The sequence below is a fragment of the Hippopotamus amphibius genome, chromosome 2 (assembly GCF_030028045.1).
Source record: "Hippopotamus amphibius kiboko isolate mHipAmp2 chromosome 2, mHipAmp2.hap2, whole genome shotgun sequence".
Lineage (NCBI taxonomy): Eukaryota > Metazoa > Chordata > Mammalia > Artiodactyla > Hippopotamidae > Hippopotamus > Hippopotamus amphibius.
Window position 1 is genome coordinate 212,454,380 of NC_080187.1, and position 23,224 is coordinate 212,477,603.

Below are 23,224 nucleotides of genomic sequence, written 5' to 3' on the forward strand. Positions count from 1 at the left end.
CTTATCAAGGGATTAGGGGAGAAGCTCCAGGACAGAGAGCAGGACCTACCCACGACCCACAGTGAGCACCCGAGGGTGGAGCCACACACAGACACACACACACCTCAGCCTCACCGCTGTCCCCAGACCCCTACAGTCCTGGGGCAGGTGGAGTCCACACCTCCCTTCTCGATGTGAACAGCTTGCGAGCACAGGGAGCCAGGGCCACCGAGCAGCCTGAGAGCCGGCGTGGGGGCAGCAGGCCTGACTGGCTCCCAGGGGCACCTTGGTAATGCTGCAGGTGTGGCTGGTTGATCCCCTGTGGAGACAGTAAAGATTAAGAGAATCATAAGCTGCGTCCAGCACTGCCCTGGGAGAAACCTCCCCGAGCCAGAGCCGCCACTGTGAGGGGACGTTGGGGCAGCTCCTGCGTTTAGACAGAGGGGACAGGAGACAGGAGCACAGAGAGGAGAGACGAGGGAGAGAGACAGAGACAGAGGGAGAAGGAGAGATAGAAGAGAGACTGGGGCACAAACAGAGAGACAGAGGTTCAGAGAGGGAGGCAGAAGCTGGGGCCTGCCCAGCAAGCCTGAGGTCCCCCCTCAGGCAGGAAGGCGGAGGCTGCCCTGGGACTGGCCAGGACCAGGCCAACAGCGCCCACGAGCTCCAACATGGCTGCAGTGGTGCCAGCGGCTGTGGCTGCCTCCAGGAAGGAGTCTCCAGGCAGGTGGGGCCTGGGGGAGGAGCCAACAGGTACGGCTTTCCTGAAGGTAGGGTCTGGACCCTTGGGGTGTGGAGTGTGGGTCGGAGGTTTGCAGGGACCATGAAAGGAGCCAGAGCCACGCCGCACCAGCCCCAAGGGCTGTGGGCAAGTGTGAGGAAACCCGCTGGCAAACCCAGAACCCTGGAAACATGGGTGTCAGACAGGACAGCTGAGTGGATGGGGGAGAAAAGGAGAGAGAAGGGCCCTCGGGGGTTGGGAGCAGAGGTCCCTAGCGGTGATATTAAGAAAGCTTTTGTGCGTGATGGAGCCTGAAGCCACCTGCAGAGACAGGAATGGGAGGTGGGGCGGAGAGTGTGCTCGTTGAGAACTGGCCACGGAGAGAGGGGACAGGAGAAGGGGTGGGGGGGGTGATGAGGGAGACACGTTCCAGGTGGGAGAGACACAGATGGGCAGGAACCGGAGGACGAGGAAGGGAAGGAGGGTGGAGGGGTCCCTGAGGAGGTGGGGGGGGGGGGCGTGTGGCTGGCTCGGCCCAGCGCCCACCCAGCCCGGGCTGCCCTCAGGCGCGGGCCCCTCGCCCCAGTGCCGCGTGTGTGGGGACGGCAGCAGCGGGAAGCACTACGGCATCTACGCCTGCAACGGCTGCAGCGGCTTCTTCAAGAGGAGCGTGAGGAGGCGGCTCATCTACAGGTGAGGGAGGGCCGGCCGCCCCCCGGGACCCCCGCCAGCCTCCAGCCACGAAGGGCCCCTGGGAGGGATGGAGGATGTTCAGGGAAGAAGGGAGTCAGGACCCTGACGCCCTGGAGCCCCCCTCCACCCACAGGTGCCAGGTGGGGGCAGGCATGTGCCCAGTGGACAAGGCCCACCGCAACCAGTGCCAGGCCTGCCGGCTGAAGAAGTGCTTGCAGGCGGGCATGAACCAGGACGGTGAGTCGGGAGCCCCTCCAGGGACGCGTGGCAGCAGAGATGGGGGCGCGTGGCCCACGGGGTACCCTGACCCTCCCTGCCTCCCCAGCCGTGCAGCATGAGCGCCAGCCACGGAGCACCGCCCAGGTCCGAATGGACAGCGTGGAGTCAGACACGGAGCCCCGGCTGGAGGCCCTGGTGGCTCCCCCGACCCCGGCAGGGCCCAGCCCACGGGGCCCCACGCCGGTGTCTGCAGCCAGAGCCCTGGGGCCCCGGGCCCTTACACCTCCAGGGCACCACCACTTCATGGCCAGCCTGATAACGGCTGAAACCTGTGCTAAGCTGGAGCCAGAGGAAGGTAAGCGGGGAGAGGGCTGAGCTCCTGGGTCCTGCCTTCATCCCACACCTCGGCCCCCGTGAAGCCCCTGTCGCCTGCCTCGGAGCGGGGGCTGATGCACCACCTCCTCCTCCAACAGCCGATGAGAATATCGATGTCACCAGCAATGACCCCGAGTTCCCCTCGTCCCCATACTCCTCCTCCTCCCCGCCCTGTGGCCTGGACAGCATCCATGAGACGTCGGCTCGCCTGCTCTTCATGGCTGTCAAGTGGGCCAAGAACCTGCCCGTGTTCTCCAACCTGCCCTTCCGGGATCAGGTACTCCCGGCGGGGGGCTCACAAGAGTCAGCCGGGCTGGGGGCGCGTATACCTCCTTGCGCAGGTGATGATCGGAGGGGCACGCGACTTGGGGATGGTGACGGTCAGGGACAGCCAGGCTTCAGAGTCAGTGATGGTCAGGGGCACGGATCTCAGGGATGTGACTGTTGGCGGTGCTACATCTCTGGGCCGCGATGATGGCCGGGGTCACCACCCAGGGGAGAGTGACGGCCAGGGACACACAGGGACTAGGGATTTGAAGGCAATGTCTGTGCCCTTCTGGGTCTTCTTTCCTCCTAGACAAACCCTCAGGCCCTGCAGATGCTCCGTATGTCACAAGGCGGCCTGCACACCCTAAGCAGCATCAGTGGGCAAACCTGGGCTCCCTTGGAGCACAAACGCCCCTGACTTCAGCGCTTGTGTTTCAGCCCAGCCTCCTCACCACTAGGACACCCCTCGGGGCGTCTCACGAGCAAGGCGGCCTGTCATGACAAATCCAGGAAAGAGGCACTCTGAGAGTCTGAGTCCTTAGCCGGTGGCTTGGATGAAGCCGCTCAGAAGCCAGGCTGAGTCTGCGAAGTACACTCAGCTTAGGATGCTGGTGGCGAGTGTCCCCAAGGCTGCCCAGCGTCTCACAGCTCCAGGATTTCCTAAATGTTCCACTTGCAGCTTTGGATGGAGCCCGTAGAGTGTCTTGCAGCCTAGGCGCCTGGGCCAGATGGTGCCAAGTCCCAGCGCTCCGGGCCCCTGGCTGATGTCAGGCAGAGGTCAGAATGTTCTGGGCACTCGGGACCAGGCTTCCTTTTCCTAGGGCTCCTGAGTAGGTGGCAGAGGTTCCAGGCTGAGCCAGAGGAGCTGTGTATCAGCCATCACACGCGCCCCCTCTCTGGGCACAGGTGATCCTGCTGGAAGAGGCATGGAGTGAACTCTTCCTCCTTGGAGCCATCCAGTGGTCTCTGCCTCTGGACAGCTGCCCACTGCTGGCCCCGCCTGAGGCCTCTGCGGGCGGCAGCTCTCAGGGCCCCCTGGCACTGGCCAGTGCGGAGACTCGAATCCTGCAGGAAACCATCGCACGGTTCCGGGCACTGGCAGTGGACCCCACAGAGTTCGCCTGCATGAAGGCCCTGGTCCTCTTCAAACCAGGTTTCTGAGTCTTTGCTTAAACCTTAGAGGGAAATGGCTGGGGATAAAGAAAGGGAATTCTGGTGACTTACTCTGCCCCTCACTGTCCCTCCATCGCCCCACATAGACCCACATGTGTGCAGACTTCCCCGGGGGCAGGAGAGGAGGGCTGCAGGGCTGGGCTCACCCCTCCTGAGGCCCTGGCTGATTGTGAGGGAGGTGGAGGGGCTGGGAGAGAAGCTCACTGCTGCTCTTCTCTCCAGAAACGCGGGGCCTGAAGGATCCTGAGCACGTAGAGGCCTTGCAGGACCAGTCCCAAGTGATGCTGAGCCAGCACAGCAAGGCCCACCACCCCAGCCAGCCTGTGAGGTGACCTGAGCCTGTGCCTACCTGCCCATCTCTCCCTTCAGCTCCCCGCCCCCCTGCCCACCTCTCTGCCACCATCTCAGGGCTGCACTGTTTATATGGCACAAGGGTCTCTGTGCTGCCAGCACGTGACCGCCACCTACTGTGAGCCGGGCACAGCGCCAGCCCCGGGAGGAGGGACCAAAGTGTGCATGAGGCAAACTTGCAGCTTCCCAGGGATGTCCGGCGCAGTGACCAGGCTGACGCTGAGGGCCACCCTAGTCAGGCGTTGAGGGCTGCATGCATCCGAAGGAGACAGAGACCCCTGGAGGGGGCGGTGCAAAGCAGAGCTGAGAGGGACTTCGTGGAGGTAGGGCTGGACTTGGAGGAAGGATACGGTCTACAAGGAGAGAAGTCATCATTTACCAAGGGAGAAAGTGAGAGAGGCAAATATTCATATATTACGAGGTCAGGAGCCCAGTTTGGAAGGCATAAGAGATTGCTGCCAGGGAGAAGGTTGGGGACTCAGCCAGAACGGCTCTCTGACACCAGCCTGTTCAGGACTCTGAAGGCCAGCCAAAGGCCAGGTCTGATTTGGTAGGTGGAGGGGAGCCATGGCAGGTTTTTGAGCTGCAGAGCATTGTATACAGAACTGGGCTTCACGCACAGGCACGGCAGTAAGTACAGAGCATCCAACCAGGGAGGAAAGCAGACACGGCTATCGTGCAGGGGAGCCGTGGAAAGGCAGTGACAGATGTGAGAGCCCCTGTGAACTGGGATGGGTCAGACCTGGCGCTTGAATGGATATAAGGAACGAGGGAAGAGGAGCTATTTGGGAGAAGAGGTAGTCAAGAAATAAAAAGGAAAGTCAGGAGGAAACGGCTGGACACGCATGGACAGGAGCCCAGCCCTGGTTAGGTTTGGAGGACAGTGGCTGCTGGCTGAGACTGTGGCTCTGGGGACGGTGGAGGCAGGAGCCAGTGCTCTGGGACTGCCCGGCTCACCCAGGTGCCAGCAGATCCAAAGGAGCCTTGGCAAGATTGGACCACTTGGCCTCCAGGCACCTGTTGTCTATTTTAGACCATATTATGTGCATTCTCTTAGGGCTCCCAGCAGTTCTCTCGGAAGAAGTGAGCTAACAGGGGCACCCTCAAATCCCCTGTAATCTGAGAAATGATCAAAGGAAGAGGTAATTTTCCTTTAGAAAGAGTCAAAGTATACAAGGAATATACCTATTGCACAGGAAGATTTCTGCTGTTGAGGCGCACAGGGAGAACAAGTGTCCCTAAGGCTCAACGCAGCATCCTAAGAATAGTCGTCACAGCCACTCAGATACCAGCAGCCCTCCTTCACCAGGTTTCTGTTGGGATCAGCTCCCAGAGATGTCCAGGCATATTGCTTTTGTGTTAAATTTAAAAATTCTGATTAAGATTTCCCATGACACTCCTATAGTAGCATAGTACCAACTACAGGCAGAAAATGAGTGTCGAATGTTGGGTTCTCTAAGCTGGTGTATTTCAGTTTGTAAAAACTGCAACACCCAGGAAGCAATACACTTTCCATCAAAACCCAATAACACACAGATACTGGACAAAGTTTCACCAAGTAATACCTGCCCTTGCTTTGTATAATTAACTCTGATATTTCTATTTCTAGTTTATTTTCTTGAAAGGCTGGTTGTGACCCACTTCCGGCAGTTTGAAAAACGATTTCTGTACTTGGCTTTATAGTTACTCCTTCCTGACACGCCTCAGATCAGAGCAGCAGAAGAGGGAGGGGCACAAGGGAGGGGTGCATGACTGCTCAGTGCTACCCGCTTGGCTTCCACAAGAGAAAGCCCTTGGTCTGGCAAAACGAGTTCAGCAGATCACTGGGAGGTGGGGGAGACTTCCCGTAGACCTCCGTGGTAGAAGCTGAGCGTGGAGCTGCCTCATTTTGACGTGGCCTCCTTGACACAGGGCACTGATCCCAGCTGTCAGTCCTCCCACCCAAGGAAGGTCCGATGCCCTCTACCTGTCTCTCGGGGCTTCATCATCCACCGTCTCTTCCCTGGGGACCCCGGCCTTGGCAAACGGTTCTTATTTAAAACTACAATTACTTTTTGTCTGGATGAGTATTTCAGCCACAAAAATTGTTTCAATTTCAGAACATTTTCACTAATGGCTACTCTATTATTACAGGTGGCTTACAGAGGAGAATTTATATATATATACATATATATATATAGTTTTTGGTCATGCCAGGCGGCTTGCAGGATATTAGTTCCCCAACCAGGGATTGAACCCAGGGCCCATGAGCGCAAACACTGAGTCCTAACCACTGGACCACCAGGGAATGCCCAGAGATTTGTATTCTTATTCAAATATAGGTGGTATTAATCATCATGTAATCATATTTGATTAATAATAATATACTCACAGCCACTGTTAATATAACTTCTCACTTTATAATCTTTACACATAATAAACGATATTTATTCACTGCTTTCATCACTCCTCAACTGAACATCGGAGGAGGGCCACAGTGGGTCAGGGGTGAGTGAATGGGGCCTTCCCTCGAAATCCCTCCTTCCTCGCCCTGGGCGCCGCCCATCTCTCCTCTCGCTCCCCCTCTGCCTTTCCTGGGAAGACACGGGCCCCTAGGACTCAGGCTCAGAAGCTGATAAACTGATGGTGTCCCCTCTCCTGTTCAGGTTTGGGAAATTGCTCCTGCTCCTCCCGTCTCTGAAGTTTATCACTTCCGAACGTGTTGAGCTCCTCTTTTTCCGCAAGACCATAGGGAATACGCCAATGGAGAAGCTCCTTTGCGATATGTTCAAAAACTAGTGGAGGTGGAAATAAAATGGGTGCAACCACTCTGGAAGACAGTCTACTGAAGCTAAACATCTGCCTGGCCTTCGGTTCAGCCATTGCGCTCGTAGGTATGTGTACCTAGCAGAAAAGTCCACCAAAAGGTAGTACAAGAATGTTCGTAGCAGCTTTTCTCACAACAGCCCCAAACTGTACAATGACAGTAGGATGGATTAATAAATTGTGGTATATTCATATAATGGAAAACAGCAATAATAAGGAAAGAACCATCCATGTTATGTGACAACATGGATACATTTCACATAGACATTGAACAAAAGCATCCAGCACCAGCTCAAGAACAGGCAAGACGAATCCATGGTGGCAGAAGTTGGGGTGGTGGTTACCTCTGGGGTGGGGGGTGGGACTGATTGGGAAGGGGCCCGAGGGAACCTTCAGGTGTCCTAGAAATGTTCTTTATTGTGATCAGGGTGGTGATTTCACCAACTTATTCATTCATAAAAATCAGTCGAGCTGTGCATTTAAGATTTGCACCCTTTACCATATTGTTAGACCTCAAAGAAAAGTGAAAAAACAAAAATAGGACAACAAATGTGGCAAAAGTTCTCCCCTTGAGGACACTAAAGGAGTGAGCACAGGGCCATCTGGTTGCTACTCCGAGTCGGAGTCCAGGTGCCAGGAATCCAAGCCCAGTGAAAAATCTCCCAGAGGATTCAACAACCCAGCTTCTCTCCAGATGGCGTCCCACCACCCCATGGCTTCTCTCCATCCTTCTCCTCCTCATCCTTCCTCACCTCTTGGTAAACAAAGGCAAGCACCTTGCAGCTCAACACAAGGCAGCCACAGGCACTTTTCATGAAGGGGAATCTCCATCACTTGTTAGTTCCTTGCGCAAAGATGAAGTTCAGACAAACCTCTTCCTTTTCAAAGACAGATCCAGAAGACCTAGAAAATAATAATTTTAAAAAATGTTAACATGTATCAGGCACTCGATACACCAGGCAGTGAACAGAGCACTGAATGTGTATTGCTATCTAACCCTCAGATTAATCTGGCAGAGGGACCGATCCCCTTTTATAAATGAAAGAAAGCCGAGGCTTAGAGAGGACTCAAACCTTGGTGTGACTCTGCTCAGCTCTGGCACTGCCTCCTCTCCATGCTCCTCTGCCCCTGGAATCCGCTGAACAATTCTGTTGCGTTTTCTGTCTTCAAAGAAGAAGTGCTTAAAGCCAAGGAGGAAAAGGTCATGTGAGAAATCTGTGAAATCCGAGGGTTCTCTGCCCTTTGGCCTGTATATGAATTCTCCTAGTTATCCAGAGATGTCTTGCCTTGATGGAGGAAGGATGCTTCAGAACACTCTGCTCTGGAAATGACAATAGCTAGACTGGTGCCCAGAGAGCAAAGAGTATGGCAAATACCGCCCATCTTAAGCCCTTCCCACTTAAGCACTCAAACTACTCGAGACTCTTGATCTTCTAAAAGCATCAGAGTTGCCTCAGTTATTTGGGTCATTTAATGTCTATAATGCCATCAATACTATCCAATTCCCTATCCAAAGTTTTATCCATAACGTTTAAAGACCCACATAAAGAAAGCCTGAGCAAAGGCATGCTAGCAAGAAACATGGTGGAAATATGACCAAATAGGCCCTGAACATTATCCTGCAGTCCTGCTTGGGGGAACACAAGGCTGCAAAGGCAGCTTGCTGAAGTTCACAGGCTAGTGTCTGGGATGTGTGAGCACAGCAATTCTGTATTGAGAAAGAGATTGGGATCTCCAGGAAGAAGTCTTGCAGAATTCGAGGCGGTACTTATGCTGAGTTATCTGCTGTCAACCTAGCATTCATACCCACCCCGCCGGCCCTGCCCTGTGCCCCCTCTTAAGGTCTTGTCTTCCTTTCAGAGATGTCAGGAAGTACATTCCCTGGGATCTCCTTCCCCTATGGTTTGCTAATAGAAAGGGGGAACTCACATGAGGTTTGTAGAGTGAATGAGAAGCCATTATTCTCTGGAAGCAGTTGCAGCCAGGTATGGGGAACACGGAGGTTTCACAGCAGCCTCCTGTGAGTTGCAGGAGCTTCCAGGAAAGCTCTTGAGAGCTTTGGAAATTTTGGTTCAGATCTCCTGGCTTTCTCCACCTTCTGTGGGAGCTTTCTCTTATCTGTTTCCCCAGTTCTTCCAATGTTCATGTTAAGCCCCTAATTCCTGTATTAAGTCCTTTGTACCTGAAATATACTAAGTGGCTTCTGTTTTCCTAATACAACACAGCTCTTAGTTGATCCCAGGGTTTATTCAACATTTTGCTGTAAATTGACCCCACTGAAATTCAGATGGGTAACAGCTCTCTTCTGCTGCATTTAGGGCCCTTGCTAGGCGAGTGGATACTATGAAAACTCTTTTCTGCCCTCAATGCCAGAATGTCTTTGGCTGTAAAACACACAGAGGAAGACCCTGTGGGCCTATCCGGGCCTTTCTTTTCAACTGCAGTTTTCAGATCTGTGAGACACTTATCCTCTTTCACCCTTAAGGGAGTATTTAGAGGTAGGAAGGGCAGAGAGAGATTGAAAAATGCCAAGAAGCACCCATTCAAATAAATATAACCTGATAGTGGAACCCAGATATTGTGGATGTCTGGTCTCCATCTTGTGGACATCATTGGTTTTCCCCGCCAGGATGCAAGCTCCACAGGGGCAGGGGTTTTGTTAACCAACATACCCCCACCGCCTAGGACAGTGCCCATGGGTGCTCAGTCAATACTTGTTGAATGAATGGATAAAAGGCTACACAGAACCGGGAAGTGACATACTCCTCGGAGTCCGAGAAGCCTCACAAGATTCAGCAGACGTTACATGTGTCTTGTCCAAGTTCATGGTTATGTCCTGGCTAGGAGAAAGAACAAGTTTTTAAAAAGCAAAGCTCTGGTCTGCATCTTCTTACAACTTTCTGCTCTTGTCTTCATAATTGGAAAGGTTTGTTGTGGATTCAGTAATCACAGGGGCAATTTTTTAAAACAGCATTACTAGGTTTTATTTAGCCAAGTAAGGAAATCTTAAATAATCCACTATCCTTATTTTGTTGCAAATTAATACAAAATGTAAAAATAAACGGGAAGGATGATTTCAGAATTTTAAAACTTCAGTAAATTTGACATTAGGGAAAAATTGATCACGTTAATTTTCTTTCCATTACACCTTAGACTTGGTTTGGCATTTGAGAACGCCTGATCTCAGTCAACCCTCTCAACCAAAATGAAGTGTGGGCACCTTTTGTCAGGTGTTGAGGATCTAAGAGTCAGCAAGTGAGGCTCCCTTCTTGCCTTGGGAAGCTTACCCATCAAAGAGTTTTTTGATGCCACAAATACTGAGAGCTGCTGAGAACACAAGACATCTAAGCCAGTTCAAGGGGGAAGAGGAAATTTCCAAGTAGAACTGCCTTTTACACTAAGACCTGAGAGTCAGTAGGAGTAATCCAGAGACATAAACCTGGGGGAGAGAACACATTCCAGATAGAGGGCAAATGACTTTCCCAAAGTCATACAGTGCAGGGATGCACTAGGGCCCTCTATTAGCAGCTTTTGCTACTTCTTCATGGCCTTTTTTGGTGAGGGCTCGATGTAGGTTTATTGCCTTCCCTGCCCACCTAACTCTAAATTTATTAAATGAAATCTGGCCAGCTCAGCATTCATTCCAGAAAACTCACAGCTTGAATCTCACCTTCACTTGAACTCTGTTGAGTTCCAATAATTACCACCTCTGTACTTTGTCAATTTGGGGCTCATTCCTTTCCTTTGAAAAAAATCACTTTGACAAAAATCATTGCTGTTCCTTGGGTTCAGGTTGGAGTGAGTTGGGGTGGGAGCCAGGATAGTAAGAAAACAAACCACACGTACTGCTGCTTTTGGAAGCTTTGTTCTTTAATGAGCCATGGAGTGACCTGTTCATCAAGCTGCTCTTGTGTAGCCATACAGTGCATATTTTGAGCGACACAAACTGCACTTTACACAAATGATGTCCCCCGCCCCTCTGCCAAAAAAAAAATAAAAATAAAAAAAATTAAAAAAAAAAGAAATTACAAAGTGCCTGTTGATTGATTGCATCAGGAATGTAACCAGTTCTGGGGGTGAGACAAATCATTCTTCATATAGAATTATTCTGTTAAACAGTAAAATGATATTATGTTTCACAGGATATGTCCTTTTACAATACATAGTCTATAAATTTACACTCGGCATACTTATAAATTACTTTAAATCCATTAAAATAATATAATACTAATCTGTAGTCCACACCTTTCCCTTAGTAAATACAATTACTTGGTTCAAAAGGTGCAACTTTGACATGACCTACGAGGGCTGATGAATAGCCATTAGTTATGGATGGAGAGCAAGGGTGATAGACCGCTTGGTGGGGCTTTTTTGAAAACAGTTTCAACCAAGACCTAATAGATCCACCTCCACAATCATTGTTTTGCCCTTTACCACCAAATCAAATGTGGGAGTGGTTCCAGAGAAAAGTGGTTAACAGTATTTTAGGGGCACAGAAAGACAGCGGACTCCCACAAATACCAAGCCTAGCATGGCATTGGGGTACAGTGCCAACTGTCACAAAATTATGGGTAGACAAACACATCTGTCAACACAGAATGATGCTGTCCAGCTCCCCACAAAGGAGGGGAAAAGGGGAGAGAAGAGGATGAGGAAAGCTGTTTGTTTCTTCTTAAACCTCTCTTAGCTTTGAACACATCTTGAGAGTACTTTCTTCTCTCTAGTTCACCAAAGTGCTTGTGAAAGGTACACATTCATTAGTTATAGTTAAAAAACCATGGCCCACAGGCACTGAAGTGGGCCTGCAGGAACCTCCTCGTTCCAGCATGCTTCTGGGACCCTCTGTCTTTGACAGTGAAAACAACTCTATTGTTCTGATGGAAGACAGAAGCCTCCACTCACCCCCCAGCAAGGTAAGAGCTGGAGCTGGTTTCTAAAACATGAGAAGGTGGGGCTCTTGGATCCCATCCCCTGACCTCAGGTCCCTCTGTCTCTGCAAGGCTCGTCCTGAGCTGTATCTCCTTTGTGTTTTCAGAAGCCCAGAGTGGCAAAATAATTAAAACGGCAGGAAGTACAAAGTGCATTACAAACTCAGTGGGCCACCTTCTTGAATCCTTCCTGTATTTGCTGCACTTTGTGATACACAATGTGACCCTAAAATTATATTTCTCTGCTTCCATTACATCTCCATGATAAGAGATATGTTGACTTTAACAGGGAGAATTAAACATCCAGGCTGTGTTTGGGGCTGGGAATGTGTGATTAGAAAAGAATGCTCTGCATTTTAGAATACGGGCTCCAAATGAGGGGCTGCCCCCGCCCTGCCCCCGCCCCCCCCCCGCAGCTGCCACACACGGATTTCCTTTGAGGCATCTGACATCAAAGAAAATGAGCAAAGGAGAAGCAACAGAAAACACAAATTTGACACATATTAAGGTTAAATATCTTCATCATAAGTGATTGTGATACAGCATCACCCTGTGGTAACATAACTAACCACAGGGAGGACCAGTCAAGATCAGAGGGAAGGAGATGCAGCGCTTGGTTCTGACAGTTTTGAAGAGTCATGGCTTCATCTCTTTCCCAGACCAACAATGCCTGTTATCCTATGAGAACAACAGCTTGCTTTCCTTCAGAGGGAGGGTCCCACATTTGCTCTCCATTCTTACAATTCCCTGCATCTCCCTTTCCCCACCCTCCATTCTGGCAGATTGTTAAATGACTAGAAATCCACAAATCTAGCAACTGGAAAACAAATATTTATTTAATTTTATCCAAATTCAGGTTTTAGGTCCCTGAGAAAAATTATAAAGTCTCTTAACATCCATCGCCTGGTTCCTATAAAGTGACCTATATGAGTAGTTTTTTTTAACTGCCAAAAACTTATTTTGCAAAACAACAGCAACAAAACAAAAACTGCACAAAGATTTAGAGGGCAGACCATGTGCCAAGATGGGTTTCCCAGGCCATTCCTCTGGGCCAGAGAAAACTATTCAACAGGGTAATCTCTTTTTTTGTATGATATTCAACCAAGGTTCTGGAGCAAGCGGAGAGCGGTCGTCAACGCCAGCTGAGAGCCACCCTCCCGAGAAAAACGGGACAGACTACGCCTGGCATGGCCACTGGGGCACCCACGCTGACACAACCACGCTGAGGGGTTGGGGTTGACTCTGGGAGACTCTATGAAATTCAGATTTTTAAAGGCTTTACCTTTATTACTCCTCAGGACAGCATGAACAAGGTGGCAGATGTTTGCGGGATATAAAATCTAACATTTACTTAACTAACCATCACCATTCTGGAGATTTAAAAGGATTCCTTTCCCGAGGTCATTTCTGAACCCAAACCAGGGAGAGGTAAGCCTCCTGCTGCCTGTAGCTGCCACTCAGAATGATGTTCCACATCTGGCCTCTGGGGCTCGACACTAACCTCGGAGGCAGTGGCGTGAGGTTCAGTGTTGTGTAACAGGAGAGACTCTGCCTTAACAAAAGTCTTAACAGTTCCATAACTTCACATCAAAGAAGTATGAAAAGGAAGAATAACCAAAATTCAGGTTACAGACAGTAAAGGCTCTTTTTTTAGAACAGTGCATGTGTAGTTAGACAAGATGCATTTAGTAACTTAAAAACATTTTCACATACTTATCTCAAGAAAGGGTATCACGTTTCATTTTCCATATATTATAAATAGCAAAAACAGATTTCTAATCCCACAAATGCTAAGAAGCTTAAAATGCTTTTATAACTCAGGTATATGGAGACACCCAGTGGTGAGAAAAATGGTCTGACTTTTCCCTCAACCCAGGGATGAATGGCGTCTCACCACCACATCCAATGGCCCCTAATCTGTGGGAAGAAATTCCATGGGGAGGAAGGAAGCATAAAGTTAAAAAGAAATATGCATACTATACATATATATATTTACAGTAAACTTCAGTAACCAGAATATTAACAAAAATAGCTTCAAGTAGTCCTTGATTTTATTTTTCATCTGTTTAATACTGATGGTCTGAGGAAAAGAAGATAAAAGTTAAACGGGTCATATTAAAACCTTTTCTCTTTTACTTTTTGGCAGCTTTCTGTAACACTTATTCATGCAGTGCTGTGTGTGAATGTTTGGGGAAAAGTGATTAAATGGTCACATTATTTGTCTGAGCTCGTGGTGTAAATCCACCAGCAGATAAATAGGTTCATATATGATCTTCAGTTTAATCTATACAAAGAGAAAAGCCTGGATGGATTAGGATGAAACCCTCACGTTTAGGGATCACCATGTCTCTGGGACATTTAAAAAATATTAGAGGAACCTGATCCTAGGATCAGGGGATATAAGAACAGTATGGCTACTGAAACTTCGGCCCATGCAATATATTTGGCAGGAACTAACCAGGAGTTAAACCAGTATTGATTATTAAGACATCAAACATCATCAAAAAAAAAAAAAAGTATGTTCTTCTTCATTGTGTAACCACAGATGTCCGAGACATGCTCTGATGGCTTAATGGAGACAACTGCTTTTTTACTTTACCCAGAATATAACATGGAGTGTTTCTCAAAAATCTTAAAATAGAGGGCTTATTTTAGGCTTTTTGTTTATAAATCCTTGGAAAAAAATTATATTCTACCCCAGCTCCTAACTATCCCAAAATAAACCCAAAGGATTTTGCTTTCATGGTTAAGAAAGATTTATATGTTTTCTTCAAATGTCAGAAATTAGTGGGTCCCCCCCGGCCCACAATGTCCCCCTCGTTCCACACTCACCTCTGGGAAGGGAAAAGAGGAGGGAGGAGAGGCAACTACAAAGACCTCCATAACTGACCCAATCCCCAGGCCCTGGGTGCTTTGTTTAGTGAAATCTCTAGTCAGATACAGCAGCCAAGGCACAGCTGGCACCATCCCTAGCAGGCTTCAAAGAGGCCTTTTCGCTTCGGCAGGAGGCCCAGGAATTCAGCACACAAGGTCTTGGTTGTATGCTTGGGCAAGAGGCAGGACCACAACTAGGATAGATATTGTGGACCAGGTGATGAGGCCCCAAAGATGAGATGTGTTTACCACTCTGTAGCCATGAAGGGACACACATCCGCCAGTTCAGACCATAAACTCATTATTTCCAAAGAGAGCTAGCTGTTGGGTAGAGCTGCAGTCTGGGTCCACAGTTTTCTTGCGGCCAGACACAACTGTCCCCTCTGGGGTCTCTTTGGTTTTCTGAGGTGAGTTTTTCACATTCTTTAATTTTTGTTTGCCCTTTTCAGGGTTGAAGGTTCCTCTGCTGATGAATTGAGGCTTGTCTTCTAGGGATTTGGTCTGGCCCAATGGCCCTTCCACTCCTAGGGCCTCACCAGCTGAGGAAGCTCGGTAGAATGGAGATTTGGAATAAATCTGAAATCGTCTTCTGGTCCCATGAGAAGACGCAGTGCTAGATGAACATAAAGAAGAGACTGAAGAGTCCACTGAATCCAGTGAGTCCTGCTGCTTTCTCAGCTGCTTCCGCAACTTGCTTGAAGGTTCAGACTTGCCAGCTGCCTTCAGGGAGATAAGAGCTAAGCTTCTCTCTAATACAAGAAAGAGACCAAAGCTGTAAATGACAGTTCCCTCTAAAGCATATCATCATGTGATGAAGAGGTGTCACTGTTCACGTGTGAAAGTGGGTAGGCTAAGATCTGGAGGGTCCAAGTTGGCCTACTTTGTACCCAGTCATGACTTGAGAAGGGCTCACCACCCACTTCTACACCACCCATATTGTTTCAGAACCAACCCCAAGGAAGTCTGGAGTTGGACTGTGCCATCAGAAGAGGCCTACAGCTGTCTTTATCATTTAAAAAACTGCCAGGATATGTAGTAAATCCCACATCTTGCTGAGACATGCCAGGCAGTTACAGACCTCCTCTGATACAGCCCCATCTCACAGCAGGGCACAGCTCACCCTGCCCACCCTTAGAAAATAGGTCATAGGTCAGTAAGACAACATAAGCTGTGACTGCTGGCTTTCTCTGTGGTAAATAGATAGAAAACATTAAATGACAAAAGAACTGTCTTACACTGAAGGCTTGGTCTGATGAACAATTTATAGAGAAGCTTCACAAAGATCAGTATATTTCAACTCTTTAGGACTTTGTCACCTTTTCATGCAAAGCCAAAGGCCTGCTTAAAAGGGAGTTTGTCTTCAGTTGGGAATCCTTATTCCTTCTTTGCAAAACAAATCTGCAGTCTTGGGTCTAACACGTTCATTCACCTGATTTCTCAGAGATGGCACCTTCGGACTCAACATTCAAGTTTTCGGAGCTATCAGCAGTCCCTATGGAGGCCTCAGACTCAAGGGTTTCCTCATCAGAGGCACGGGGCTCCAGGACAAGCATCTCAAAAGTTAGCTCCTCCCTGTAAGATACAGTCAAGAAATCCATTATCATTTGATAAGAAATGAAAGGAAGACAACGGGAAAAGAGACCTTCCGTGAAAGTCAGGAACTGAGGTCGTAAAAACAGTCACATTTCTTACTGTTCCCTTCCAGGCTGGAGATGAGGACCTGTAAGCACAGTCACAGTGAAGGCTAAAGACAGCAAAGGCTGGGACCTAAAACAGAGCTAAGGGTGAGGTGGAGAAGGAAGCTGAAGCTATGAGATCTTTTGGTAAAATGAACTCTGGTCTGGTAATCAGGAGATCAGGATTCTAAACTCACTCTAAACTCATTCATAATACATTAGGAAAGTACTTTCCTCTCTCTGGACCTCAACTTTCTCATCCACAAAACAAAGAAATTAGATAGTCTCTAGGATTCCTTCTAGCTCTTAAACTATTTTCTACAAAATTTTATTAGCTGGCTACAGACTATATCCTCTACCTTGACTAAGGAGAGACCTCTAGATCTCCTAGATGAAGTAAAACACTGATTGACCTCTTCTGTCCATCTCCACTTAAAGTATTCTCCACCTCTCCTCATCAATCACCCACGTGCCTCTCAGTCATGCCCCCTCATTCTCTGAAGTCTTTGGTACTTGGCTCCTAATCTTGCTTTCTCACTACTGCCTGACACTACCCTGATCTATTTCAGTCAACATCTTTGTAAAAGCTCATGTTAATACCCTAACACCAAAGTTCATTTAGGTACAACTCTGCAACTCCTAACAACCTTTCCTCCACTTTATACAGACAATCTTCTCCAGTGGGCAGATCCTAGAGTTTGTTGATCCAACCCTCCACTCTGTCCACAACCTCCTTATCCTTGCAATTTTAACTTCATTTTTCATCAAGTCTCCTCCCTTTCAGAGCCCCCTTAGCTTCTCTTCCACTCTAACTAGCTTTATTTTTTTTTCTAACTAGCTTTAAATTATTCATCCTTTAATACCTCCAATACCAAGCTTGAAATTTATCGGCAATCTTTTCGAGGATAATCTCACCAGCAACTCACTGCTGCAATTACAACTGTCATAAGCAGTGTGCATTCACACCTCTGAAACTAGGCCCATGTGTTTTCCTTTCTCTGGAAAGACTTTCCTACCTGGCAAATTCCTACTCATCCTTCAATACTTCCAGTGCCACTTTCACCAAAGCTGAATTAGGTTCTCTTTTCAGATGTTTTTCATATCAAATAGCTAGCCCCTGGTCAAAGTAGGCCACTTCTGCCTTATTATGTTCAGCATAGCTGAGCCCAAGCTGCTTTTTTAGCTTGCCCAAATTCTAGAATCAATCCTGAGAGGCAAAAAGTACTTTAGTAGACTCATAACCTCTCACGAACCGAGCTCTCAGATCTAGGATTCTGGGATCCTGGAACGTGGGGACAAAACACCCCTTAAAACTTAAGGGTCATCATTGTCGACCAGAACCAGTACACAGTACCTTCAGGGAGAGCCGTGGGGTATCCGTATTATCCCCACGATGCAGCGTTACCCACCCTTGCTCCAGTGATGGTGGAGGTCACAGAGCGGCTTATTTGTCTCTCTCCTAAATTGCAAGCAATTTCCCTACCCAGTATCCCAGCAGCCGCTAGAGTTGCTGCCTGACCCTGACCGTCCGGTTGCTGGTCCCATGGCTATACTGATCTTCAGATAATAATCTTCCCTTATGGCGCTCTGAATAATCTTCACCTGGGAATCCTTATTCCTCCTTTTTAAGACAAATCTGTTCACCAAGGCTGGTGACCTGTCAGGAATCTTGGCTGAGAATGACACACCCCGTCCCAGTCAACTTCTCCAGCGTCGTTACTGCAGCAGCCTCAGGTCGGTCTCCCAGCTCATGGAGCACCCTCCCCTGAGGTGACAATTTTCACACTGCTTCCTAAGTACAGGCAACACGTCTTTGTCATCTCCACATCCCCTGTGTCACCTAACGCAGTGCCTGATTCACAACAAGGAAGAATAAAGAAAGGACAGAAGGAGGAAATGAAAACAGATAACTGGTTGTTCCTTTTCTCCCTAGAAACTCACTTCTCTTTCTGCAGGTTCTCAATCTGCTCAGTCAGGACTCTCTCCTCCTGCTGCATAGCTGCCTGCTGCTGTTCCGTGATGTCAGTTTCCAACGCTGCCTCAGTAGTCAAGGTCTCTTCTGGGACATCAGATATGGAGGGCAACCGAACTACAACAGGAGAGGATGGGCAGGGATAGTTTCCTCGACGAAGACGCCCCTTGCCCTGCAAAGAAAAATACATGTTAAAAGTTAAACTTAATGACTGCATTGGTTTTACTTGGCCCAATTAGGATAATAAGTGTAATGCTTCCGTCACCCCTTGTCAATGGTAGGAATAAGTGGAAACATTCTGTGGGCCTAAGATATTTAGTGAGATACCATCCGTCGAACGCATTTAGGTTAAGCACTTCTGGCAAGAGCACTGGAAAACGGGTATGTTGGTGGGTGGGAGTGTGAGAACACACTGTGTACAGAGACAAGATTCTTCTTTTAATCTATGCATCCCTTCCAAACTAAATATCTACACATGGCTATTTAACTTTAATTAATTAAAATTAAAAAGAAGTAAAAATTTAGTTCTGCATTCACACTAGCCAGATTTCAAGAGCTCAACAGCCACAGGTGGCTAGTGACTACCATGCTGAACAGTGCAGACATAGAGCATTCCCATCATGGAAGAAAGTTCTGATGGACAACACTGTTCTATAACATTAACCCTGGAATATACTATCTCGCTAGGAAGACTACAGAAACAGGTCCTAAAACTCAGTTTTATTTTTTAAAAAATGTCTATATATTACAGGGTGTTAGTGAGAGATATTCTCTAAGAACAACTCAAGAAACTTCTTTTGTTGAGGTCAAAGAGGAAAAAAATCTCATTGTTTTAATTGGTTACCTTGTATATGACTTTAGCTTCTGATAATGGCAGACTAGATATTTAAAATTAAACCTCCTGCTGAGAACAACTGGACCAAACATAAAAAACCCAACATATTCTTGAAAGCACGAGATAGTTAACAAGGTAGGCCAAGAAGAGGCTAGCCCAGCATTCAGGGCTAATTTAAATTTAAGATGAAGTGGATGAGAGTCTGAGCAGAGGTTTTGAAAGACTATAGCAGAAGTCAGCAAACTATGGCTCCTGGGCCAAATCTGTCCTTGTGCCAGATTTTGTAAATAAAGCTTTACTGAAATACTTTCATGCTCATGAATTCATGCGTTGTCTATGGCTCTTCTGCAAAATAATGGCAGCATTGATAGTTGCAACAGATTCTATGGTCCACAAAGCCTCCAGTATTTACTCTATGATCATTTACAGAAAAAGTTTGCCAACCCCTGGGGTAAAGAATAATAGTCCAAAACCAGGCATGGATGCGAGTTGCTGTCTGGTTTCAGTGTGGGCTACATCCATGTCTGATGCTGGGGCCCCTAAGGTTTGCGTCCTAGATATAAGGGTAAACTGAAATTATTCCAGTCCTTGCAGATACTAAAGCTTCAAGCTTCAAGTCATCTAAATGGTTCAGAAAACTGTAATCCCTAAAATTAGATTAAAGTAATCCCAGATTGCTAGTGCCCGAGGACCTGGCAGAAAAAATGAAAAGACTCTCTGGAGGAAAGTAACATCATCTCAGGTTTCAAAATATTTTTAAAAAATACTATGTCTGGCACACAATAAAAGGTAACCAAGCATAAAAGGAGACAAGACAATGTAAATGAAAACTAGTAAAAACAATAGAAACCCTCAATGACACCAGATATTGTGGCTATCAGAACAGACTTAAAATAACCATGCTGAAAGAGACAGAAAGACATAGTTGAATTAGTGGACCAGAAGTTAGGTCAGAAGAAAATACAAAGAATCAAACAGAGAAAACAAAACAAAACAAAAATTTTTCTAGAAAAATTCAGAAAAGTAGGGAAAAGACAGAATAGAATAAAAAGATCTATCCTATGTAAAAAGATTAACGGGAGAGAAAAGAGATCCTGTAGAAGAAATATCAAAGAGATAATGGAGAACATTTTTCAAAACCAATTAAAGATACCAATCTAAGGACTGAAGAAAGCCTTCGACCTCTAAGAAAGATAAGTAATAAGTCCATATACCTAGAGACAGCTGCTAAAAATTAAAGGCAAGAGAAAATCTCAAAAGCAGTCAGAAAAAAATGTACCTGCAACTATTTGATTCAAAGCTTACCTTTCAACAGAAATATTGGAAGTCACAAAACAATAAACGGTATTTTCAAAAGATGAAGAAAAGAAAGGTAACTGCCAATCCAGAATTCTGTATGTTGCAAAAACAACCTTCAACAATGAAGCTGAAATAAAGACATTTTTCAGACATAATAAGAAAGGAAATCTGTCACCAACAGATCTCCACTAAAGTAAGGGCAGACAGAAAATGACCCAAGAAGAAAAGTCAGGGAGGAAGAAATGAAGAGCAATGTAAATGGTAAATATGTAAGTGTAAATGAATTTGCATAAAACATAAGAATAACGTGTTGAATTTAAAATACACAGATAATTAAAACATAACAAGAACAGCAATTATATCATATAATAGCTAAAGCACATTAAAGTCCTTGCATTATCTGGGAAAAAAATAAAAGTACCAATAACAGACTTTGATAAACCACAGATTTATATTATAAACTTTAGGTTGACTACTAAAAGAAAAGTAAAAAAGTATAAATTTCAAAACTAACAAAGGAAAAAATGGAATAATAAAAAGTAGTCAAAAGAAAAAGGCAAGAGGGAACAAAAAAGGCAAGAAAGAAAAGAAATATATATCAGGTAGGAAAAATTTAAAGCACAAAATATATTTAAATCCAAATATATTACTGATTACATTAAATTAAGTAGATTAAATGCTCTAGTTAAAATCTGAAGATTATCAAACTGTATTAAAAAAAGAAAACCCAAAAATATTGTTCACAAGGCACACATATAAAACATTCAGGGGACCTTCCTAGGTGGCGCAGTGGTTAAGAATCCACCTGCCAATGCAGGGGACATGGGTTCGATCCCTGCCCCAGGAAGATACCACATGCCACAGAGCAACTAAGCCCGTGTGCCACAACTACTAAGCCTGCACTTTAGAGCCTGTGAGCCACAGCTATTGAGCCCATGTGCCACAACTACTGAAGCCCATGTGCCTAAAGCCCATGCTCTGTGAAAAGCAAAGCCAGCACAATGAGGAGCCCGCGCACCACAATGAAGAGTAGCCCCCATTCACCACAACTAGAGAAAGCCCACATGCAGCACTGAAGACCCAACACAGCCAATAAATAAATTTTAAAAATAAATAAAAATAAAACATTCTGAATTCAGAAAGGCTAAACATAAAAAGATTGGCATAAAAGACATACCATGTCAGCACAGAGAAAACAAGTGTGTACACATAAATCAGTAAAGTCATAGAACTGAACAACTTAATAAATGTAAGTGATCTAACAGACAACTACAGAATACTCATTATTTTAAAGCACATACAGCAAACAATAAATTTCTGAGGGTTGAAAAGTACTAGCCTAAAGGAAAAGACTGTTAAGTTAGACTGTATTACAATTAAGAACATCCTATTCATCAAAAGACACCTTTAAGAGTGGAGAAGAAAGCTGCAACAGAAGTAACCAATAAAAGGCTTGTTTCCAGAATTCATAAAGAACTCCTACAGGTCAGAGAAAGACAGACAACCCAATTAGAAAAAATGGGCAAGAGTTTTGAACAAGTCTTTCACAAAAGAGGATATCCAAACTGCCAACATACTTACGAAAAGGTGCTTAAGCACATTAGAGTCACAAAACATAAATTTAAAATAAAACATGAAAATGGCTAAAATTAAGGAATCTGGCAATATAAGTGCTAGGAAGGAAGTGGAGCAATTGGAAACCCTCATACACTGCTAGCTTAGTACAACCATTTTGGAAAATAAGTTTGGCATTGTGCACTCAGGTTGAAGATATATATATCCTGTGACCTAGTAATTCCACACCTATATAACCCCCACAAAAATAATCCATGTGTCCATCAAAATTGCATGTATCAGAATGTTCACAGCAGCATTATTCATAATTTCCCACAACATAAGCCAAACGTCCATCAACACTAGAATGGATGAACTGTGGTATGCACATACACTGGAATACTAATAAACATGAGCTACAACGAAACACAATAATAAGGATAAGTTTTACACACACACACATAAGGTTGAGTGAAATAAGTCAGATATAAAATAATACCTGTTATATGATTCAATTTATGTGCAGCTCAAAAACAGACAAAACAAAACTATAGTGCTCAGGGATACATACTTTAGTGGGAAAACAACAAAGAAAACAAAGTAAGTGATTAACATAAAACTCAGGTTACTGCTTACCTTTGGGGGAGAGAAAGGACTGTGATTGGAAAGAGAAAGAGAAGAGCTTCTGGGGGTGCTGGCAATGTTCTATTTCTTGACCTGAGGGCGGTATGTGGATGTTCACTTCATAGCTCTTTAAGACGTGTATGTGCTTTTCTATATATGTCGTACTTCTCAATAAATAAGAGCTCCTCTTCAAAGTTAGATATTTATGAAAATACACTATCTTTTGAATGGCATGGGACAATAAACTGACAGATTTCTGAGTTGATTTTGGGAAGAAGAAAGAAAGATATGCTGTCTCAGAAACAAACTGCTGAGCTAGCCCAAATGGTAAGGTGAAAGTAGAGAGTAGTTCTAAGGGCATTCAAGCTGACTCTTCCAAATGCATGCCCTCTAAAACACGCAGTGGGATGAAGAGCAGGAGGATGACAAGATTGCTATTCCACTTTTGGTCCTAAGATCAAGGAGTAAAGAATATCCTAAGAAAAAGGCCCTCGAAACAAAAGATCAGTCTGAAAATTTAACAAAGGATGACTCTGGATAAGGTAGCATTGTAGAATGGAGGCAGAGAACAGGGTTTGGAGTTAGTATCAACACAGTGTTAAAGTCCATTATGACTGGTCAGAATTACATTATAAATTCCAAGATATCTTTTCATTACATATGATTTTGACTATTTTAATGAAGCCAAATGAACAACTAAAACTTAAGGTGATATAAAAGCCTCAGGGAGCTGGAAAAATCTGAGCTTATTCCTGGTATTAACTTTCCAGTCTTCAATAAAAGAGCTGCTTTTGTTCATACCATCACCTGGCCACCTAAGTACTTCACCATGGGTTAGCTAAGAATTACTTAACAGAGCTGAGGGAAAATCAAACAAGC

The 23,224-nt window shown here is 46.0% G+C and overlaps 2 protein-coding genes across 12 annotated transcripts in view; one reads left to right on the plus strand and one right to left on the minus strand.

Moving 5' to 3' along the window:
* The first annotated feature begins 597 nt into the window (after window positions 1–597).
* Window positions 598–6,772, plus strand: NR2E3 (nuclear receptor subfamily 2 group E member 3). The gene is made up of 8 exons (XM_057724542.1): window positions 598–732; window positions 1,267–1,393; window positions 1,527–1,630; window positions 1,719–1,967; window positions 2,086–2,264; window positions 3,161–3,407; window positions 3,650–3,755; window positions 6,424–6,772. The coding sequence occupies exons 1-8, from the start codon at window positions 651–653 to the stop codon at window positions 6,554–6,556; spliced, it is 1,227 nt and encodes a 408-aa protein (XP_057580525.1). The 5' UTR covers window positions 598–650; the 3' UTR covers window positions 6,557–6,772.
* Window positions 6,773–10,438: 3,666 nt separating this feature from the next.
* Window positions 10,439–23,224, minus strand: part of MYO9A (myosin IXA) — a 262,701-nt gene continuing 249,915 nt past the window's right edge. For all 11 annotated transcript variants that reach the window (XM_057723187.1, XM_057723183.1, XM_057723186.1 and 8 more), the window contains 3 exons: window positions 18,003–18,205; window positions 15,815–15,957; window positions 10,439–15,134 (listed from right to left, as the gene is read on the minus strand). In XM_057723187.1, coding sequence (XP_057579170.1) covers window positions 14,671–15,134; window positions 15,815–15,957; window positions 18,003–18,205 — 810 coding nt within the window. In that variant the 3' untranslated portion in view covers window positions 10,439–14,670. The remainder of the gene's footprint in view (window positions 15,135–15,814; window positions 15,958–18,002; window positions 18,206–23,224) is intronic.